Source organism: Ovis canadensis, chromosome 8 (genome assembly GCF_042477335.2).
Source record: "Ovis canadensis isolate MfBH-ARS-UI-01 breed Bighorn chromosome 8, ARS-UI_OviCan_v2, whole genome shotgun sequence".
Lineage (NCBI taxonomy): Eukaryota > Metazoa > Chordata > Mammalia > Artiodactyla > Bovidae > Ovis > Ovis canadensis.
Window position 1 is genome coordinate 97,774,798 of NC_091252.1, and position 19,221 is coordinate 97,794,018.

Below are 19,221 nucleotides of genomic sequence, written 5' to 3' on the forward strand. Positions count from 1 at the left end.
AACACTCAGTTTAATTATGGTATATAGAGGTATCCAATACATGTTAATTACTAGCACATGAAAGAGATCTGTACCGTACTGAACCCTAGACATGGTGAACTTCATTAGTAAGCTTTCGGAAACAATGTCCACTGCCCATAATATTCAGAATGATGTTTCTGAGGGCTCCCAGTTCTCGTCTGTAAAATGTAGCGGGGTCAGTCGGTAGGGATCGACGACCTCTGGCTTCCTAAATAGACAAAGCAACTTTTCACTTGGATAAGACCAGAAAAAAAGGATCCCACTGCTAACTACAGGACACTCTTCCTGACCTCCCTCTCCAAGTTCCCATGGTCCTCTGAGGCGCCACTCTTGACTGTCTCATTACTACAGCTTTTAGGCTAAATTATAGCATTCTATTTTTGGTTGTTTTTCAAAAGATATGGTATGGCCTGCAGTGCGTCTGAGTGCTATAATGATGAGCCATCATGCAACCAAATTCCATAGTTATATTTAACTTGGTTCTCTGAGTTAAAAGTCAAGCCATCCCTATTCATTGCATTTGTGTTTACTTTCAAACCAAACAAGAATGTAGTCTGAACTGGGCCACGAGTTGTGAGGCTGCCCTGCGGTGGTTTCAGACCTCAACCCCCATTTTGTTGTTAGAGGGGATGAAGCTGACCACAGTTTATTCTAAAAAACTTGCTAGTGATTTCATAGGGAATAACTATGAAACCAGTATAAGTGATACCTTATATTCTTGGATTTTTAATAGAGAATTTAATTTGGTTCCAACTTACCCTAAGAGTCACCTTTGTGCCTAACTAGTTTATGCCAGTACTTTATTTTTTTTTAGGAAGTGGTGTGGGGGAGACTCTGAAGTCTTTGAGCAGGTGGCAAGATCATCGATCCTGCTCTGAGAAGGTTAACCCAGCAGCACAGTGAAAAGACAGGTTGCGGGAGGGGAGCAAGACAGAAAGAAGGCAGGGGGGTCAGCAGGGCAGGGCGGAGCTCCAGTGGAGGAGGTCCCAGGGCCAGAGCCGGAAGAGGTGGTGAAGATGGAGCCCCAGGACCAGATGAGTGAAGGGGAGGGTGGGAGGAGGACACAGATTCAAGGGCAGCCTCAAAAAGAAAATATTGGTGATAAGATGACTCCGTAACATGAAGAATGCAAAGGATGAGAAAGAGATCTTGGCCCTGAGCAGCTAGGGACCTGGCTGTATCAACATGGGGTAAATAAGAAAAAGATGAAGTGTGAGGAGGAAGCTTATCTTTGGAACAAACTGGATCTGAGGGGGCTAGCAAGACCCAGGCTCCTGGGAATGTGAGCTGAAGTTCAGGAACAAGGTGAGGACTGCCTCACAGGTGCCTTGACCATGGCGTCATTCTTTTGGATACCTTAGTTCCTTTCATCCCTCCATAAATGATATATGCTTTTTAAGGTCCTAGTCAGTCTTCTCCTTAGAAAGTAGAATATTACAAATAAGAGCCTCTAACTTTGTGCTGAGGTAGTCTCGGGCATCACCGTTTTATCATTCACCATCTTTGACCTTCTATAATGCGTGCTAAGTCACTTCAGACTGACTCTTTGGAAACCTATGGTCTGTAGTCCACCAGACTCCTCCGTCCGTGGGATTCTCCAGGCAAGAATACTGGAGTGAGTTTCCATTCCCCTCTCCAGGGGAATCTTCCCATGTCAGGGATCAAGCCCATGTCTCTTGTGTCACTTACACTGGCCGGCAGATTCTTTACCACTAGCATCAGCTGGGAAGCCCACCTTCTCTAATCAATGCTGTATATAGCTTTTCTATTTAAATCATGGAATTTGTAGCTCAGTTGGTAAAGAATTTGCCTACAGTGCAGGAGACCCGGGTTCGATCCCTGGGTTGGGAAGATCCCCTGGAGAAGGAAATGACAACCCACTCCAGTATCCTTGCCTGGAAAATCTCATGGACAGAGGAACCTGGTGGATTGCAGTCCATGGGGTCGCAAAGAGTTGGGCACGACTGAGCGACTAACACATAAGAAAGTAAGTAATAAGTTCTTATAGTTAAGGAAACTGGGACCAAGAAAGTATGGGGAGTTGGTCAGGTTTACACAGCCAGTTATCAACAGCCTGGTCCCGGGCCCTCTGCACTCCCCACTGGAGCAGGTTTCCAGACTGTGAAACGTGGGGGACGCCAGACAACTCACTGTCTCCTGTCCTGCCTCCGCAGTACAGCTTGTACTGTGCCTTCAGAATTGTTCTTTAAAAGCATTTGTATTCCTTTGGTCTCTTAATTACTCCCAAAGTTCTGAGCATTAAAAAAAAAAAATTGCTTTCACTCCCTACTTTCTTGAGAGTCTAAATATGGTCACTGTCCCTTCTACCAACAGTATTCTCAATTTTTGTAACCAGTCTATAGTTTCTACTCAAACACAGCATACCCAGTCCCTTCTCCCCCCTCAAGTGTTTTTTTTTTTTTTTTCATGGCAGTAGTTTTAAGCATAGCATGGACTGCTATCTGAAAGGGATTGTTGCGTAAAAATTGATCTCTTGTCCACCTCCATAGGGTCCTTTAACTCTGGTGATATGAACTGATCTTTTATCTTTCATGTTACCCAGCCATCACCAGCCTCTTCTGTGAAGGACAATGAGTTGCTTTCTTAGGACTGATGAGGAATCAGTGCAAGCTGGGAGAAGAGATATTAATAATACACAAACGAGATCCTGTTTCTTGCATTAAGAGCTATAAACATCTTTCCAAGCTGTAATCATCAAGGTTCGTCCCGTTGGCGATCCCCAGCAGAGTACAGTGTAATTAAATGGCCTACAGAATGACTTCACCCTGACACTGTAGAAACTAATGCTCTTCCTGGCTTGTTCCTTTCCTACTGGATAGATGCCTTGAACCTACGGAACCGCCAGGTCATCTGCGTCACTCTCAAAGTCCTACAGCATCTGGTTGTGTCAGCTGAGATGGTGGGTGAGGCGTTGGTGCCCTACTACCGGCAAATCCTTCCCATCCTGAACATCTTTAAGAATAAGAATGGTGAGTTACCCCAGGAATCACAATGTCTTTTAAGCACTAAAAAAAGGGGGAGTGCTTTGAAGTAGAGTTAATTAGCAACACATTTAGGATTTATTATTGCATATAAACCAAGATCCACTTAGCGATCTAAACAGCATAACCCCTACCCCTTCTCCTCCTACTCCCTAGGGAAACAGTCAAATTAACAATTTCATTTATTATTCTTCACATGTACAGCTTACTTAGCACAGAAGCACTGAAGCAGTTCTGTAATCTTACAATAATAAAATTGTAAAGTTTTTAACTGTCTTTGAATATATTGGTAGGTTTTGAGTTTGTCCTTTCTCTTGACAGTAATTCTGCCTTTAGGTATTTTCTCTTAAAATTAAAGTTACTTTTTATTAACTGCTGCTGCTGCTGCTGCTAAATCACTTCAGTCGTGTCCGACTCTGTGCGACCCCATAGACGGCAGCCCACCAGGCTCCTCCGTCCCTGGGATTCTCCAGGCAAGAACACTGGAGTGGGTTGCCATTGCCTTCTCCAATGCATGAAAGTGAAAAGTGAAAGGGAAGTTGCTCAGTCGTGTCCAACTCTTAGCGACCCCATGGACTGCAGCCCACCAGGCTCCTCCGTCCATGGGATTTTCCAGGCAAGAGTACTGGAGTGGGCTGCCATTTATTAATTGATTTAGGATGAATTTTAAAAACAATATTATTAAAATCTGGTACAGGTTGTTTGGAGAGTTTTAATACATGTTCTCCTATTTCTTAAAAAAAATAGAAAAACAGATAATCTTACTGTTACTTAGCTGATGGTAAGTACTGATTTAAAAAATATATGCTGATGCATTTATTAAAAAAAATATTATTCTGTGGAAAGCGCTGGTGCACTCAAGTGAATCTGCTTCACCCAAACAAAGGTATGAGCAAGTTGTGCTGACCTCCTGGGAGGCAGTGAATGTACATCTGTTTATTGACAATGTGATTTTCCTTTTGTACCTGTTGAAACGATGAGAATCTAGTTTTCTTTCATGTTGCTAACTTTGAAGTCTCATATTTCTCATATGCACGGTGTAAGTCAACATTTGATGTTAATTTCTGACAGCCATGTAAATAAGTTAGTAATTTAGTGGAACAGTGCATGAAAACTTTGCAATATAATCTGCTTACTGTATAGAAAGGGAAAAAAAAATTAAACCCCAAACTGCACATATGACAGCTTCCGTCACAAACAAGTCCTTTGTTTGGAATCATTATTTTTCATATAATTCCTAAATTACTGTTAAAAGTCTCCTTATATCAGGCAGACTATTCAGGGAATCAGGGATTCATCAGAGTCTGTAGCTATCTTTCAGTAGCAGGACCTACTTACATGTTTAATGTCAAGCATGTTTAGTAAAAATGACTTCAGCTAGGGTTATAGGAGCTTAAGAATGCTCATAATGGGATGAATTGATACACACTGCAAAATATTTAAGAACTATAGAGTTAATGTAGACATTTAGATGAGATGGTTACTCTTTCAGGAAAGTAAAAGTTGGGTGTTAGTAATTCAACATTTATGATCTAAACTGAAACTTTTAGTTACAGCATTTCTACTTTGTGAAACTTGCGTAAGTATTCCTGATTCATAATTCATACTTTTACTGTCTAACAGCATCAAATAAGAGGTAGAGATAAATCAGAAATGCTAGAGATAAAGTCAGAGATGAAAGAATCAGGGAACACCCTCTCCCAGAAATCTCAGTTATAGTCAACACTTCTGAGTTGTGTGATTGGCAAATGTGTCCTCAGTAACCCTCACAGAAGCCTGTGATGTGTGGACCATTACTGGCTCTAGTTTTCCACTGTGACTCTTCTGCGGAAGCATTTCCTTCTGCGCTTGGCGGTCGTGAAAGGGGAGCACCAGCGTCTTTTCCACCTTGCACAAGTGGGAGTAGGGGCTGCCCCCACATGGGTTAACGTCCTCCTGGTCCTTGGACCTGGAGCTGGAATCTAAGCATCATTTGTGTCTTCGTATAAAAGAAGAGAAACAGTGATATTCAAAAGGTGATTAGAATCTCCTCGTCCTCAAGGAACCCTGTAAAGAGTAAGTACAGCTGCCAGGAAGATAGATAAATCTCTTGGGAGCCCTAGACTGTTCAAACCAATTGGCTCCCGTTTCTGCCTCGTTATATTGATACTATCAATACTTATTTAATTCTTTAACTTATAAATGTTCATATGCTTCACAAAAGAAGTGATTGGGTTTAGGAATATACCCCTATTTCGATTTTATCAAAGTGGAGATTTTATCGTTTCTATCACAGCCTTAATTGGTCCCACACACAGCTAATTATCTTGGAACGTTTCTAAATGGAGGCACCAGGAATTTGACATTCAACTATTTTTCTGGTTAATATCTTTCTGACATTTGAGGGGGAAAAATATTAGCTTCAGCTTCATTTTCTACTTATCTTAGAAACCTGTCAGTACAATGCCAGAATGCAGTTTGCTGTATTTCCAGAGGGTCCTATTACCAAACCGGAGCATTCTAGCTCTAAAACACAAAACTATTCTTCAGAGTGGCTATTTCCACAGCTCCAATCCTGCCAGTAGAAACTAATCACAAGATTCACAATTACAATAGTATTTTCAGCCTGAAAACAATTTAGCTTTGATAGCATTTTAATAAATGTTGCTTCACGATCATATTCTATTCATATCCACAGAACCACATTTACATTTTTATCTAAGCAGATGTCTTTAGTGACAGATATATTTACCTAAAAATAGATTAGAAATTTGCGGCGTTAAGATTAGGAAAAAAAAAAATTCATTCTTAATTTCGGCGTTTCTGAGAGTAACTTCATTTTCTGTTTGCTTTTTCCCTACTTACGCATAATCGATGTCTTGTTCAATTCATAGTCAAAGATATATTTCTTTCCAGTTCTATAGCAAAATGTTTTTGAGACGGAGACCCAATATAAATGACTGAAAGAAAGCATGAAAGAGGGGCTATTCCTTCAAATATAGTGACCTTGCCCTTCTGCTAGTGTTCTTTCAAAGCACAAGCTTTAGCATAATTCGACTGCCTGCTCCTTTTTTGCAATTTCTGTCCTGTTTTCGTGTCAGCTGGACCTTGTCTGACATGATCTGAGGGGCCGAGCAGTTTGCCAGTGCACCGCCGGGCCAGCGGTCTCCCCAGGGGACCAGTGGGGATAAGGCAGAACCCGGAGGAGTGGGTGCCGCTGTTAGCACAGCCTGTGTCCCCAGCTCCATCTATAGGTGTGGAAACTTACCCCAGCCCCACAAGATCAGGCCTGCTCTAGGACATAGAGTGGCTGGAACTTCTGTTTATGAATAATACACTTTTAAGTGTTTGTAATTAGACTGTGCTTTAAAAAAACGCAACAGACAAGTGGGTGAACTGCAAAGTGGGATAAAGAGTAGCATTTGAGAGCAGAAGAGATGTGACCTTAGGCGGATCATGTAACTTCTCTGAACTTAAACTTCTTCATCTGCACACAATACTTTGATAACGTCTTTTCTGCAGGTCAGCATGACACATTGAGATCATGGCCGCCCCTTCACGTGGGGCCTGGCCTTGACTTTTAAACAAGAGTCATTATCCTCTGACAGCATTACGAATGTGTGCTCCGACACTCAGTCCTTTCCGACTCTCTGCAACCTCATGGATGGTAGCCCACCAGGCTCCTTTGTCCATGGGATTTTTCAGGCAAGAATAGTTGAGTGGGTCGCCACTTCCTCCTCCAGGAGATCTTCCCGACCCAGGGATCAAACCTGTGTCTCTTTTGTCCCCTGTGTGGGTAGGCAGATTCATCAATAGTGCCGCCTGGGAAGCCCCAGACAACATTATATACACATATAATGTTATACACGTATATGATACTATAAACCAATGTAGTGATGCTATATAAATTAGTATAACACACAGGAGTAAGTGCTTTAATGTATTATGTCCCCTGATGGTAGCTCATCCCCTGGTCCTTCTGTGGGCCTGTGAGTGAGGCGTGACCTCCTGGTTTACCCAGCTCACCAGCACCTCTGTTTCAAAGGACTCATCCTGCCTCTGATTGCCAACACCAGGTGGGGGCCAGATAAATTAAGGACTCTCTGACTCACTGAGGGATAACTGGTTCTCTAATCCATCTCTCCCTGGCTAACTCAAATATGTGCCAGATGTTTGGGGGTAGATCCTTAATTTCAAAAGAGAAGCCAAGTGTGACAAGCAGGGGTGACTGGATCAGGGTCCTCTTTGGAAGATGCAAACTAGCATCTAAGCTTGAACTTGTTTTCTTTAATTCTGAGTAATGAATCGTGGACACCTAAGATAGGCTGACTTTCCAGGGACTGCTGTGGAGCGAAAGAGAGATAAGAGTTTCTATGACAGCAATCTCTTCTTTCCTTTGTTCTTTCACAAACATTATTAAAGGTTTCAGAAAATGAAGATGGTGGGAATGCTCAATTTACAGCTTTCAGAGAGGTAGCTACAGAATTAACGATGCAGTGTATTACATTTGAGAAACATGAGCCAATAAATGGCATTAAAACATTTACAGTTAAAATATGGGGCTCTGCCAGCAGAGTAGGGTTTTCCAACCACCCTGCTTTTCAGAGGCAATCCTTACTTGGGTACTTTTTTTTTTTTCTAATTGCGCCAGTAGTCCTGAAATAGCTTCTAATGGAAACAGTTCGGAGATTCCACATATCAACAGCTCTAATAATACATTAATTTCATGTCACAGAATATGCAGAAGTAAAAGAAATAATGAGATAACATGCCCCCATGTGTGTGAACATCAAACAGTCTTAGATTTGAATACTTCCTAAAATGTATGTTGTAGCCTATAGAAGTCCATGAAAAGAGATTTAAACTTTCAGCTCAAATTCAGACAAATTAAATAACACAGGAAATAAAGCATTAAATTGAATTTTGGGGATTTTAAAAAGTTTGTACCAGATCTTTCACCCTGATATTTAACTAGTTTCTGAAGAATAGAAACAACTGTTTTCCACTAATAGTCTATTTAAGCAGCTGCTAATGAGAACCTAAGAATTCCCAGTCAACCTGTTTCATATACTCTTCATGTATTTCTGTGAGTTCTATGGGACCTATTTTTATGGTCCTTTAAAATGCTGATGAACTTTTGAGAGCTGATTGTTTACAAAAAATTTCGGTAGTTCTTATGTCTTACAATTGACTTGCATAAAGTTTATTTCACAGAGCTTTTAATTTTGAATTAAGAGTACCCCCGCCCCACGGAATTCTATACAAATTTTAGCACAATTTAGAAATTTGCTTCGTGTTTTCTTCAGCGTCATTATGTTTATGAGACTCGAAAGCCTTTTAATGTCCTAAGTTTACAGAGCAAACTATTATTAATAGAATACTACGCCACAATTCCTGAAAGGTGGATTTAGGATGATTATATATCTATCTAAACTCTCCGGAACTCTTCTTCCACTCAGACATAACTAGCTGGTGTGAAAAGAATCATAGGAGTCTAAGAGATGCCAGATTCACGTAACTGCCCTTTGATCAATGCCCCTCTCCAAATGTACCAAACTACACTTTATCAGACTATTAGTTTCATGGCCAAACTGTGTTGAACTTTCTTTTTTCTGTGCAGAGTGTGGCACACCGAGAAGAATCAGTTGCTTAATATGTGGTTGTGTGAAATGTATTCACTCACCTAGTCTGTATGACCATTACTTGTTTATCCAGTCCTATCCTAAACAGCCCCACTACTTCATGAGATGTTGTTGTTCAGTCACTGGGTCATGTCCAACTCTTTGCCGCCCCGTGGACTGCAGCACGCCAGGCTTCCCTGTCCGTCAATGATCCCACCCAATGATCTCATCCTCCATCATATCTTTCTCCTCCTGCCCTCAGTCTTTCCCAGCATCAGGGTCTTTTCCAGTGATTCAGCTCTTTGCATCAGGTGGCCAAAGTATTGGAGCTTCAGCGTTAGCATCAGTCCTTCCAGTGAATATTAAGTGTTGCTTTCCTTTAGGATGGACTGGTTTGATCTCCTTGCTGTCCAAGGAACTCTCAAGAGTCTTCTCCAACACCACTTCATGAGCTAGCTTGTCCTATTTCCAAAGAGAAAATCACTCCCTATAGTAAGCAAAATACATGCCAGATATTACTGTCTGGTTTATATCTCTCATCTGAACCACACAGGATAATGTCTAGTCCCTTTTCCAAATGGCAGGCCAGCAAACATTATATAAAACTTTCCTACCACTTCAGTCTTCACTTCTCCAAGTTCAATGTCCTTTCTTCCAAGAATTCCTCACAAGATCTTCTAGAGCCCTGACGATCTTATAGGATGGAGATGGTGGACACACGCACCTGTGAACACTGATGGTTCTGCAATGACCCAAGAGAGCGGTCCCATGGGACAGAAGGTCCTGGGAAAAGAGGCTTCCGTGCCCTCACTTGATGCCCCTGTACGTGGTCAGTCCATAAAATGGACATCTTGCCCCTGTGAAATCTTACCATTATGCTGGGGGCAGGCACATACTTTCAACTGCCTCTGCGTGCTCTTCCCTGTAGACCGCCATGGGTGCATCTGCCCAGAATAAACATTCTTCTCAGTGTCTCTATATCTTGAAACACATGGCCTGCTAGGATGATGACCAAGGGGATCAGAATCTGCTTCTGAAGCCTGTGTAGGCTGTGTAGGGCCACTGTAGTGAATTACCACAAACTGAGCGGCTTAAATAACCAGAAAGTACTGTGTCAGTTCTGGGGGCCAGAAGTCCACACCCCAGGTGTCAGCAGAGTCACATCCTCCAGTTTTTTGGTGGTGGTGGTTGTTGTTGTTGTTCAATCCCTCAGTTGTGTCCGACTCTTTGTGACCCCAAGGACTGCAGCATGCCAGGCTTCCCTGTCCATCACCAACTCCCGGAGCTTGCTCAAACTCATGTCCATCGAGTCAGTGATGCCATCCAACCATCTCATCCTCTGGCGTCCCCCTCTCCTCCTGTCTTCAATCTTTTCCCGCATCAGGGTCTTTTCCAATGAGTCAGTTCTTCACATCAGGTGGCCAAAGTATTGGAGTTTCAGCTTCAGCATCAGTCCTTCCAGTGAATATTCAGGACTGATTTCCTTTAAGATGGACTGGTTGGATCTCCTTGCAGTCCAGGGGACTCTCAGTCTTTTGGGGAGAATCTGTTCTCTGCCTCTCTCCTCGATTCTGGTGGGTCCAGCCACCTTTGGGGTTCCTTGGCTTGTAGAGGTATCACCTCAGTGGCTGCCTCCCTCTCCACATGACGTTTCCCCCGTGTGTCTGTCTCTGAGTCTCATCTCCACTTCTTATAAAGACACCTGTCCTTGTCAGGCTTGGACTAGGGGCCCACCCTATTCCCATATGACTTCATCTTCACCTTACTAATTACATCAGCAATGACCTGATTTCCAGATAAGGCCAACTTCAGAGGTTCCAGTAAGGACTTGAATTTGGGAAGGAGGCTCTTCAACTTAGACCAGGTAACTCTTTCCCAGGGTGTGTGGTGGTACAGCCCCGCCATTGATGAGTAAAGCCAGAGGTTTTGCATGCCTTCCATTCATTCCATCACATCACCATCACTGAATCGGACCTAGTTGCATAAAGCCTGATGAGAACTCCCTCGTTTAACAATGAGGAAAAGCTCTCTTCCTTTTCCTTTCATCAGGAAGTGAGTGTTTAGTTATGAAAGGAAAGAGATCTAGGTACGTTTGGAGTAGAGGAGTTGGCAGGAAATTGATTTTTTTTTCCTCTTTGGTAATGCTGAAAACTAACAGAGAGAGTCAGCAAATGCCCTCACACTGGGTGCTTCCCGGGATGTCCCGCGCTCCCAAGGGCACTGCCGCCACCCTCCGTGCAGAGGACCGCAGGCACCCACTCTAGGCGGCAGACTGCATCATCTGTGCCTGTCCCTGCCCACCCAGGTGGGTGAGAGGGTCAGGCCACTCTGCCTGCATGCGGTTTGGATCAGTAAATAGGGATTCTGCTTGTGAACCAGGACAAGTGGGACAATATGTGGAAAAGCAAGTGGCGGGCGGGTGTTTAAGAGTGAAGGCGCGGCGTCATGTTTCTGGGGCAGGCACCCTGGCTCAGGGCTTGTGAGCCTGGCCTGGTTGCAGAACCGCTCTGTGCCTTAGTCTCCTTGGTGTGAAAAGTGAGTTGTTGGGGAGAGGACAAACAGCTCGGTGACCTGCAGAGAACTGTGGGCGATGATTTCGTAGAAGTGTGGGCAGCATGAGAGTAATGAGGGTGGATGATGAAACGTGAGTGAAATTGCTTTACCGACTACTGGGTGTTAACCTGTAGTCTTATCGCCTATCTCACAAGATGGAGAGAATTATACATAGGTAGTTTTGTGTTCCCTCAAAGAAAGTGAAATTAAATCTGTTAGAATTAATATAAGATTTTACTGCGGTGATTAGATGAAAAATAAATATTCAAGAATCAATATATTTTTATGTGCCAGTAGTCAAAAAATGCAATACAAAACTTGTTTTCTAGATGCTAATAGTTCCTGCTTGCAGAGATATTCCATCAGAGATAAACTTTTACTGTCCAGCTCTCCCTCCCCCAGAAGATAGTTCTAATTCCTCCTTTGGACCCCTCAGTTCACTTCAGAAGCAGGCAGAAGTATTTAATCAAAGGGCTTTGCCTTGGTAAACCAGAGATCTATCAGCAACTGCCTGCCCCGATGGAGCCTCTTTCCAAGACAGACCCTGCTTTCAGTGTCTAAATACGTTTTATGTTTGTAGTTTCTCTGTATGAATCTTAACAACGCTTAGTGTCCAGGTTTCATCCCGGGCATCCCAGGTTCACTTGCATCTGCTTCATCATTTTAGTTTCACCACTGCTCCCACCGTGTAAGTTCACCTCAAGGGATCAGACTGTCGGAAGAACTCTGAACTGTAGACAAATTCAGCAGCCAGGCACATCTTGATAGTCCTGGATCAAAGGCAAGTTTAGTGGATCAAGAACAATTTGCATTTTTAGTTAGTCGTAAAAAAATCAATTTCCATTCACCACTTCTAAACTGAAGTAGAGGATGGCATCATGGACTCGATGGACACAAGTTTGTGCAAACTCTGGGAGATGGTGATGCACAGGGAAGCCTGGTGTGCTGCAGTCCATGGGGTCGCCAAGACTCAGACACGACTGAACAACGAAAGAGGGCCGCAGGTCATGCGGAAAGAAAGACTTGACAGGGGTTGGAATCAAGGGGCCATTCGTGCCCCACCACCTGCTCACTCGAATGGGCCACATGGCCCACACCCTGGTCCTTTTCCTCAAGAGACCATCCTCAACCCAGGCCGAAGACTTTCAGGAAACAGCCGGCCTCCCAGGAACCTTCGCGGATCCCGCTCTGACGTGGAGAACAGCGTCGTCCTCTGTAGGTCTTCCTGACCTCTCTCAGGCTGGGTGGATTCTATTTCCTGGCCTGCCCAGAGGCAGGGAGAGAGTGGGGATAACCGGCCATTTGTTAACCTGTCGGCTAAGCTCTGTTTGCAGTGTGTGCTTTGTTAGCCATCGGGCCCCCTCTGAGTACTCCACAGAGACCTACAGACCAAGGGATCTGATGCCAGCTGGTTCCCAGTCCTTAGCCCTTTCACTGCTCACTGGCACCTTCCTGAGCAGGAGATTCCACCAGGTCAGCTAAGACCTTTGAGATATGCCTCCGGATATCTGTGTAATATGCTTGAATGTATACAAAAGCTCACAATGGACCTCCAGTGAGCAAGCATGCAAATACTAACCCAAGAGGGGAAAAAAAAGTGTTCTTTTTGTTTATGCAGAAAGAAAGTTTTACTTAATCGGCCCAAGAAAGCATATAATGATTTCTAAAGCTTTAATTTAAGGAGATTCCTTTATTCGGGCAGATTATACTTTGTACTTTTTAAGTCACCTAAAATATCACCTGTTCTGGATTTACGGATAATTAAGGTCTCATTCTCATTTTCCTTTATATGAAAATCTTTCAGGAGCGCCAGAAAATGGCTTTTTAGGGGTCTCTATTTGGGCACTGCCGAGAAAAATAAGAATGTCACCAGTGTAATTGTTGCCTTGAATATTCGTTATTCATGACATAATTAAAAGGCAAATTTAAAAGCAGGTTGGAGACCCAAAAAGAAAAATTTTTAAAGCCTCCTTCAGTGGGGGAGCCTTGCCCTGACACTGCGTAAAACTCAGCAAGACCCGCGCTATTCCATTCACTCAGAGGTTCCTCAGGCACTTTGAGTCACATACGCAATTCCAGTGCTTGAGTCCCTTCTTTTAACAGAACTGATCAAAACTGGAAACTTCCTCTACCTTCAAGTATTCTTCTCTCTCCCTGCTTGGGTTCGCTCTGGATTGGAAGCTGGCGGTGGGAAACGGCTTCGCCTCTGTTTCTTATGTTGTCCCCCTCCCGAAGCCCCGGAACCCTGGCTCCCCAGGTCTCCCCGCACAGGGTTGTCAGGGTCGGGGAGGCGAACCACGAGGACTGGGAGCCTCTTACTGATGGAGGCCGCCTTGAGCCGGTCCCCCCACCCGCAACGCGGTTCTCATCCCCTGTATTCACCTCCAGTTTAGAGCTCTGGTCCCTCTGCTCTTCTGGAAACCGTCATCCAGGGCGGAAAAGACCCCATAGCATCGCTCCCTCCCACTTGGAAAAGATGCTCGCTCACCCCGGGCCCGGGAAATGCTGGGGCCCCAGCGCCCCCGGTCCTGCTTCCCGGGCTCTGTTCACTTCTCATCTTCATGTTGCCCACTGCTGGGAGCACACAGGGCCCTTCCTTCCAGGGGGGTAGGGTTGGCACGGAGCACAGCCACAGCCGCCTTCAAAGAAATCCCGGACCTCTGAGCACACGCGGTCTCTCTTGAAAAGCCTGAACTGTCCAGTCGTGGGATGGGTCCCCTGAAAGCCCTCGGTCCTGCCACTGATGAAGCTCTGGCCCCACGATGCCCAGCTCGACTCCACGCCACGCTGACTCTGGTTTACTCAAGCCAAACACCAACCTGTAGGAAGAATTTTCCGCCTAGTAGGAAATAAGCTTTCGATTTTTATTGTCCTCCTCAAAAATCTATATTTTTCACATTGACAGCAAGGAGGAATGTATATAGTCAGCATCAGCTTAACCATCAATGAAGGAGGAATTGAAAAATACAATAGACACATTTCCTTAGAAAAACTGCAAATATTACTGATATTTCTTTGCTTGCCTGCCTTCTGTATGAGGCTCTCATATACATCTTGGATTAATGTTCCAAGTAATAAAGAAAAAAGTAATGATGGCAGGGTTATTACCAGTACAGTTCTGTTTGGATCCTTCCAAGATCAATTTACCTTTTTCCCCCAAAACACGGTACTTTAATATCAGCTTTTTGTGAGCCTATTTATATCCATTTTGAGATGGCGGTGAACAAAAAAATGATGCTCCTTTCAGTGACTTTTAGATTTTGCAAAACTATTACAGCTCCGCCTCTTCTTCCTCCGGATGAATCCCATATTTTTTTCTTAAAATTTATTTCTTGAGCCCTGAAGTTATCTTTATCACAAACTAAAAAACTAATTAATGATACAATATTTAAATTTTAAGAGCAATAATATAATTGGGCCATACTAACAAGATTATTGCCCAGTAATTCTACTATTGCCAGCTCTGCTTCTGCCTCCAGTCTGGTTGAGTGTTCATACACATAAAGGCTTTGAGGAGTTTGTAGTTCTTCTAATGGGAATCATTGAATATTATCTATGTTTCTGTGTGAGTGTATTGCTTTCTTGTAAATATCGTAAATAACCATCTAACTAGGTGGCGAGACGTAGGTCTGTCTAGAAAATGTATTATCCTTTCAAGTGAAGTCACTCAGTTGTGTCCAACTCTTTGCCATCTCATGGACTGTATCCTACCAGGTTCCTCCGTCCATGGAATTTTCCAGGCAAGAGTACTGGAGTGGATTGCCATTTCCTTCTCCAGGGAATCTTCCCGACCCAAGGATCGCACCCAGGTCTCCCGCATTGCAGGCAGACGCTGTACCGTCTTTGCCGCCAGGGAAGCCCAAATACTGGAGTGGGTAGCCTATCCCTTCTCCAGCAGCTCTTCCCAACCCAGGAATCGAACCAGGGTCTCCTGCATTGCAGACAGATTTTTTTTTTTTTTTAAACCAACTCAGCTGTCAGGGAAGCCCTTTCAAAGTTTCTTATAAACTATGAATATAGAATGATGATATTCAAGGGAAGCAGTGCAATGTTTATATTTTTGTGAGGAACAACCACAATTTTTTAAAATTTCTGTTAGGGTTTTAGGCAACAACGTAATAAGGGGAAGGGTGTGATGACAAGCCTGTCAAAATCTGCTCACACGCTTCTTTTCTTAAACACCTGCCGAGCTGGCCATTGCTTGCTGGGCCCCTGGGCATGCTTTCTCTTCCCTTAAGGCTGGTCTCATACCTCCAGGAAGACAGATGCAGCAGGCAAACGCCAGGAGCCACTGAGAGCACTGTGTGTTTCACCTGTTATTTGGAAGATGCCAAAGAGGACCACACAGTACATTATTCATTGATTCATTGAATAAAAAATTGAGTGTTTACCGTGTGCCAGCACAGCAAATCCTCCCCTGTTGTTCAGTCCCTAAGTCGTGCCCATCTCTTGAACTGCAGCATGCCAGGCTCCTCTGTCCTCCAGTGTCTCCCAGAGTTTGCTCTAATCCATGTCCATTGAGTTGGTGATGCTCTCTAACCATCTCATCCTCTGCCACCCCCCCTCCTAGAAATCCTTGAAAGATGGAAAGTGTGCTGTCTTGCAGCCATTTCCCATTTACTAAATGCATCAGACACCTTTGCAGCCTTGCCCTGTGTCTGAGTCAAGACACGCCTCTGCAGGAGACCTGAGTAGTGAAGGAGGTTTCCACCCTCAGAAGAAAGCAAACTGGAGCTTCCTTATGACCATACACCACTCCCCGCCACCACCACCCCCCCCCCCCCCGCCCGCCCCCCACCAACCTCTTCTATACTCTTGGGTAATTGACCCTGAGGTCAGGGCACCAATTTGGGACAGGAAAATCCTAGATTTGATGGGAGCCCTGTTGAGACTCTTCAGTGGAAAGAAGAGTGCTGCTTAGACTTAATGCATTTTCTGAGCAAATGAAATAGCGAGCAATATAAGAAAGACATAGATTTACCACCATGACCATTAACTTCTTGTAGGAGAATGGGGGAATCTGCCGCCTCAGCCTGGTTCCGCTTTATGAGGAGACGCTCCTTAAGTGAGCAACCTTCACATATTGTGATTTAGTTTGTTTTGATTTCCAGCTTTATTGAGATGTCCTTGACACATAGTATAAGTTTAATTGCAAAGCATTATGAGTTGATATATGTATATGTTATGAAATAATTACCAGATGAAGGTGAGTTAGCACCTGTCACCTTACATCATTACAAATTTGTTTTCCTTGTGATGAGAACTTTTAAGATCTATGGTGGTATTAGCAACTTTCAAATATGTAAGACAGTGTTGTCAACTGGAGTCACTAAATATTGTTAATCAGCTGTCTCTTAGAATTTCTAGGACCAAATTTTTCTGAATCTTTGTTAAGTGCTCCTTTATACATAATTCCTGCTAAATTTTTGCCAAGAACTACTTTATGATAAGGGGCTTCCCTGGTGGCTCAGACGGTTAAGCGTCTGTCTACAATGTGGGAGACCAGGGTTCGATCCCTGGGTCGGGAAGATCCCCTGGGGAAGGAAATGGCAATCCACTCCAGTACTATTGCCTGGAAAATCCCATGGACAGAGGAGCCTGGTAGGCTACAGCCCATGGGGTTCCAAAGAGTTGGACACGACTGAGCGACTTTACCTTACCTTACCTTACTTTATGATATGTGTGTTGTGTTTATAAACTCATCCAAAGAGCATCTGAGACTATTAGACCTGAAACTATTAACCAAGTAAATTTGAGAGTCTATCCAAAGGCATAAGACATAGACCATGGGGGACAATGCTTTATCTAGAGCATTCTCCAATGTCAGGAATGCTTCATAGGTCTAGACTTATTCTAATCTAATTGGCCTAGAGAGTCAAATAGCAATAAACTAGAAACTCTAGGGTCTTTTTAAATGTCTGGATATAGTCACTAAAATATAAATTCCATGAGGACAAGAACTTTAATCTCTTTGTCACTGCTTTATCACCAGTTCCTGGGCATTCTTAAATCAATAAATATTTGCTAAATAGATGGGTGAGTAGCTAGATGGGCAGGGTATTCATTTACTCTTGCCACCATAACAAACTGCCACAAATCTAACTGCATACACAATCAGTTCCGTTCAGTTCAGATACACAGTCGTGTCCAACTCTTTGCGACCCCAAGGACTGCAGCACGCCAGGCCTCCCTGTCCATCACCAACTCCCGGAGCTGGCTCACACTCATGTCCACTGAGTCAGTGACACCATCCAATCATCTCAACCTGTGTCATCCCCTTCTCCTCCTGCCTTCATTCTTTCCCAGGATCAGGATCTTTACCAGTGAGTCTGTTCTTCACATCAGGTGGCCAAAGTATTGGAGTTTCAGCTTCAGCATCAGTCCTTCCAATGAATATTCAGAACTGATTTCCTTTAGGATGGACTGGTTGGATCTCCTTGCAGTCCAAGGGACTCTTAAGAGTCTTCTCCAACATCATAGTTCAAAAGCATCAATTCTTCAGCACTCACCTTTTTTTAATGGTCCAGCTCTCACATCCATTCATGACTAATGGAAAAACCATAGCTTTGACTAGATGGATCTTGGTCAGCAAAGTAATGTCTCTGCTTTTTAATATGCTGTCTAAGTTTGTCATAGCTTTTCTTCCAAGGAGCAAGCATCTTTCAATTTCATGGCTACAGTCACCATCTACAGTGATTTTGGAGCCCAAGAAAATAAAGTCTGACACTGTTTCCATTGTTTCCTCATCTATTTGCCATGAAGTGATGGGACCAGATGCCATGATCTTAGTTCTTTGTTTTTTTATTTTGAGTTTTAAGCTAACTTTTTCACTCTCTTCATTCACTTTCATCAAGAGGCTCTTTAGTCCCTCTTTGCTTTCTGCCATAAGGGTGATGCCATCTGCACATCTGAGGTTATTGATATTTCTCCCAGCAATCTTGATTTCAGCTTGTGCTTCATCCAGCCTGGCATTTTGTGTGATGTACTCTGCATGAAAGTTAAATAAATAAGCAGGGTGACAATATACAGTCTTGACATACTCCTTTCCCAGTTTGGAACCAGTCTGTTGTTCCATGTCCGGTTCTAACTGTTGCTTCTTGACCTGCATACAGATTTCTCAGGAGGCAGGTAAGGTAATCTGCTATTCCCATCTCTTTCAGAATTTTCCACAGTTTGTTGTGATCCACACAGTCAAAGACTTTGGCATAGTCAATAAATCAGAAGTAGATGTTTTTCTGGAATGCTCTTGCCTTTTCTATGATCCAATCGGTGTTGGCAATTTGATCTCTGGTTCTTCTGCTTTTTCTAAAACCAGCTTAAACACCTGGAAGTTCTCGGTTCACAAACTGTTGAAGCCTCACTTGGAGAATTTTGAACATTACTTTGCTAGTGTGTGAGCTGAGTGCAATTGTGCAGTAGTTTGAACATTCTTTGGCACTGCCTTTCTTTGGGATTGGAATGAAAACTGACCTTTTCCAGTCCTGTGTCCACTGTTAAGTTTCCCAAATTTGCTGGTATATTGAGTGCAGCACTTTCACAGCATCATCTTCCAGGATTTGAAATAGCTCAGCTGGAATTCCACTGCCTCCACTAGCTTGTTCATAGCGATGCTTTCTAAGGCCCACTTGACTTCACATTCCAGCATGTCTGGCTCCAGGTGAGTGATCACACCATCGTGATTATCTGGGTCATAAAGATCTCTTTTGTACAGTTCTTCTGTGTATTCTTGCTACCTCTTCTTAATATCTTCTGCTTCTTTTAGGTCCATACCATTTGTGCCCTTTATTGAGCCCATCTTTGCATGAAATATTTCCTTGGTATCTCTAATTTTCCTGAAGAGGTCTCTAGTCTTTCCCATTCTGTTATTTTCCTTTATTTCTTTGCAGTGATCACTGAGGAAGGCTTTCTTATCTCTCCTTGCTTTTCTTTGGAACTCTGCATTCAGATGGATATATCTTTCCTTTTCTTCTTTGCCTTTAGCTTCTCTTCTTTTCTCAGCGATTTGCAAGGCCTCCTCAGGCAATCATTTTTGCCTTTTTGCATTT

General features: G+C 43.5%; 1 protein-coding gene across 2 annotated transcripts in view; it reads left to right on the forward strand.

The window, feature by feature from the left end:
* The window catches only part of PACRG (parkin coregulated), a 536,574-nt gene that overhangs the window by 297,789 nt on the left and 219,564 nt on the right, over nucleotides 1–19,221 (forward strand). For both annotated transcript variants that reach the window (XM_069598880.1, XM_069598879.1), the window contains exon 4: nucleotides 2,862–3,011. In XM_069598880.1, the coding sequence (XP_069454981.1) occupies nucleotides 2,862–3,011 (150 nt within the window). The remainder of the gene's footprint in view (nucleotides 1–2,861; nucleotides 3,012–19,221) is intronic.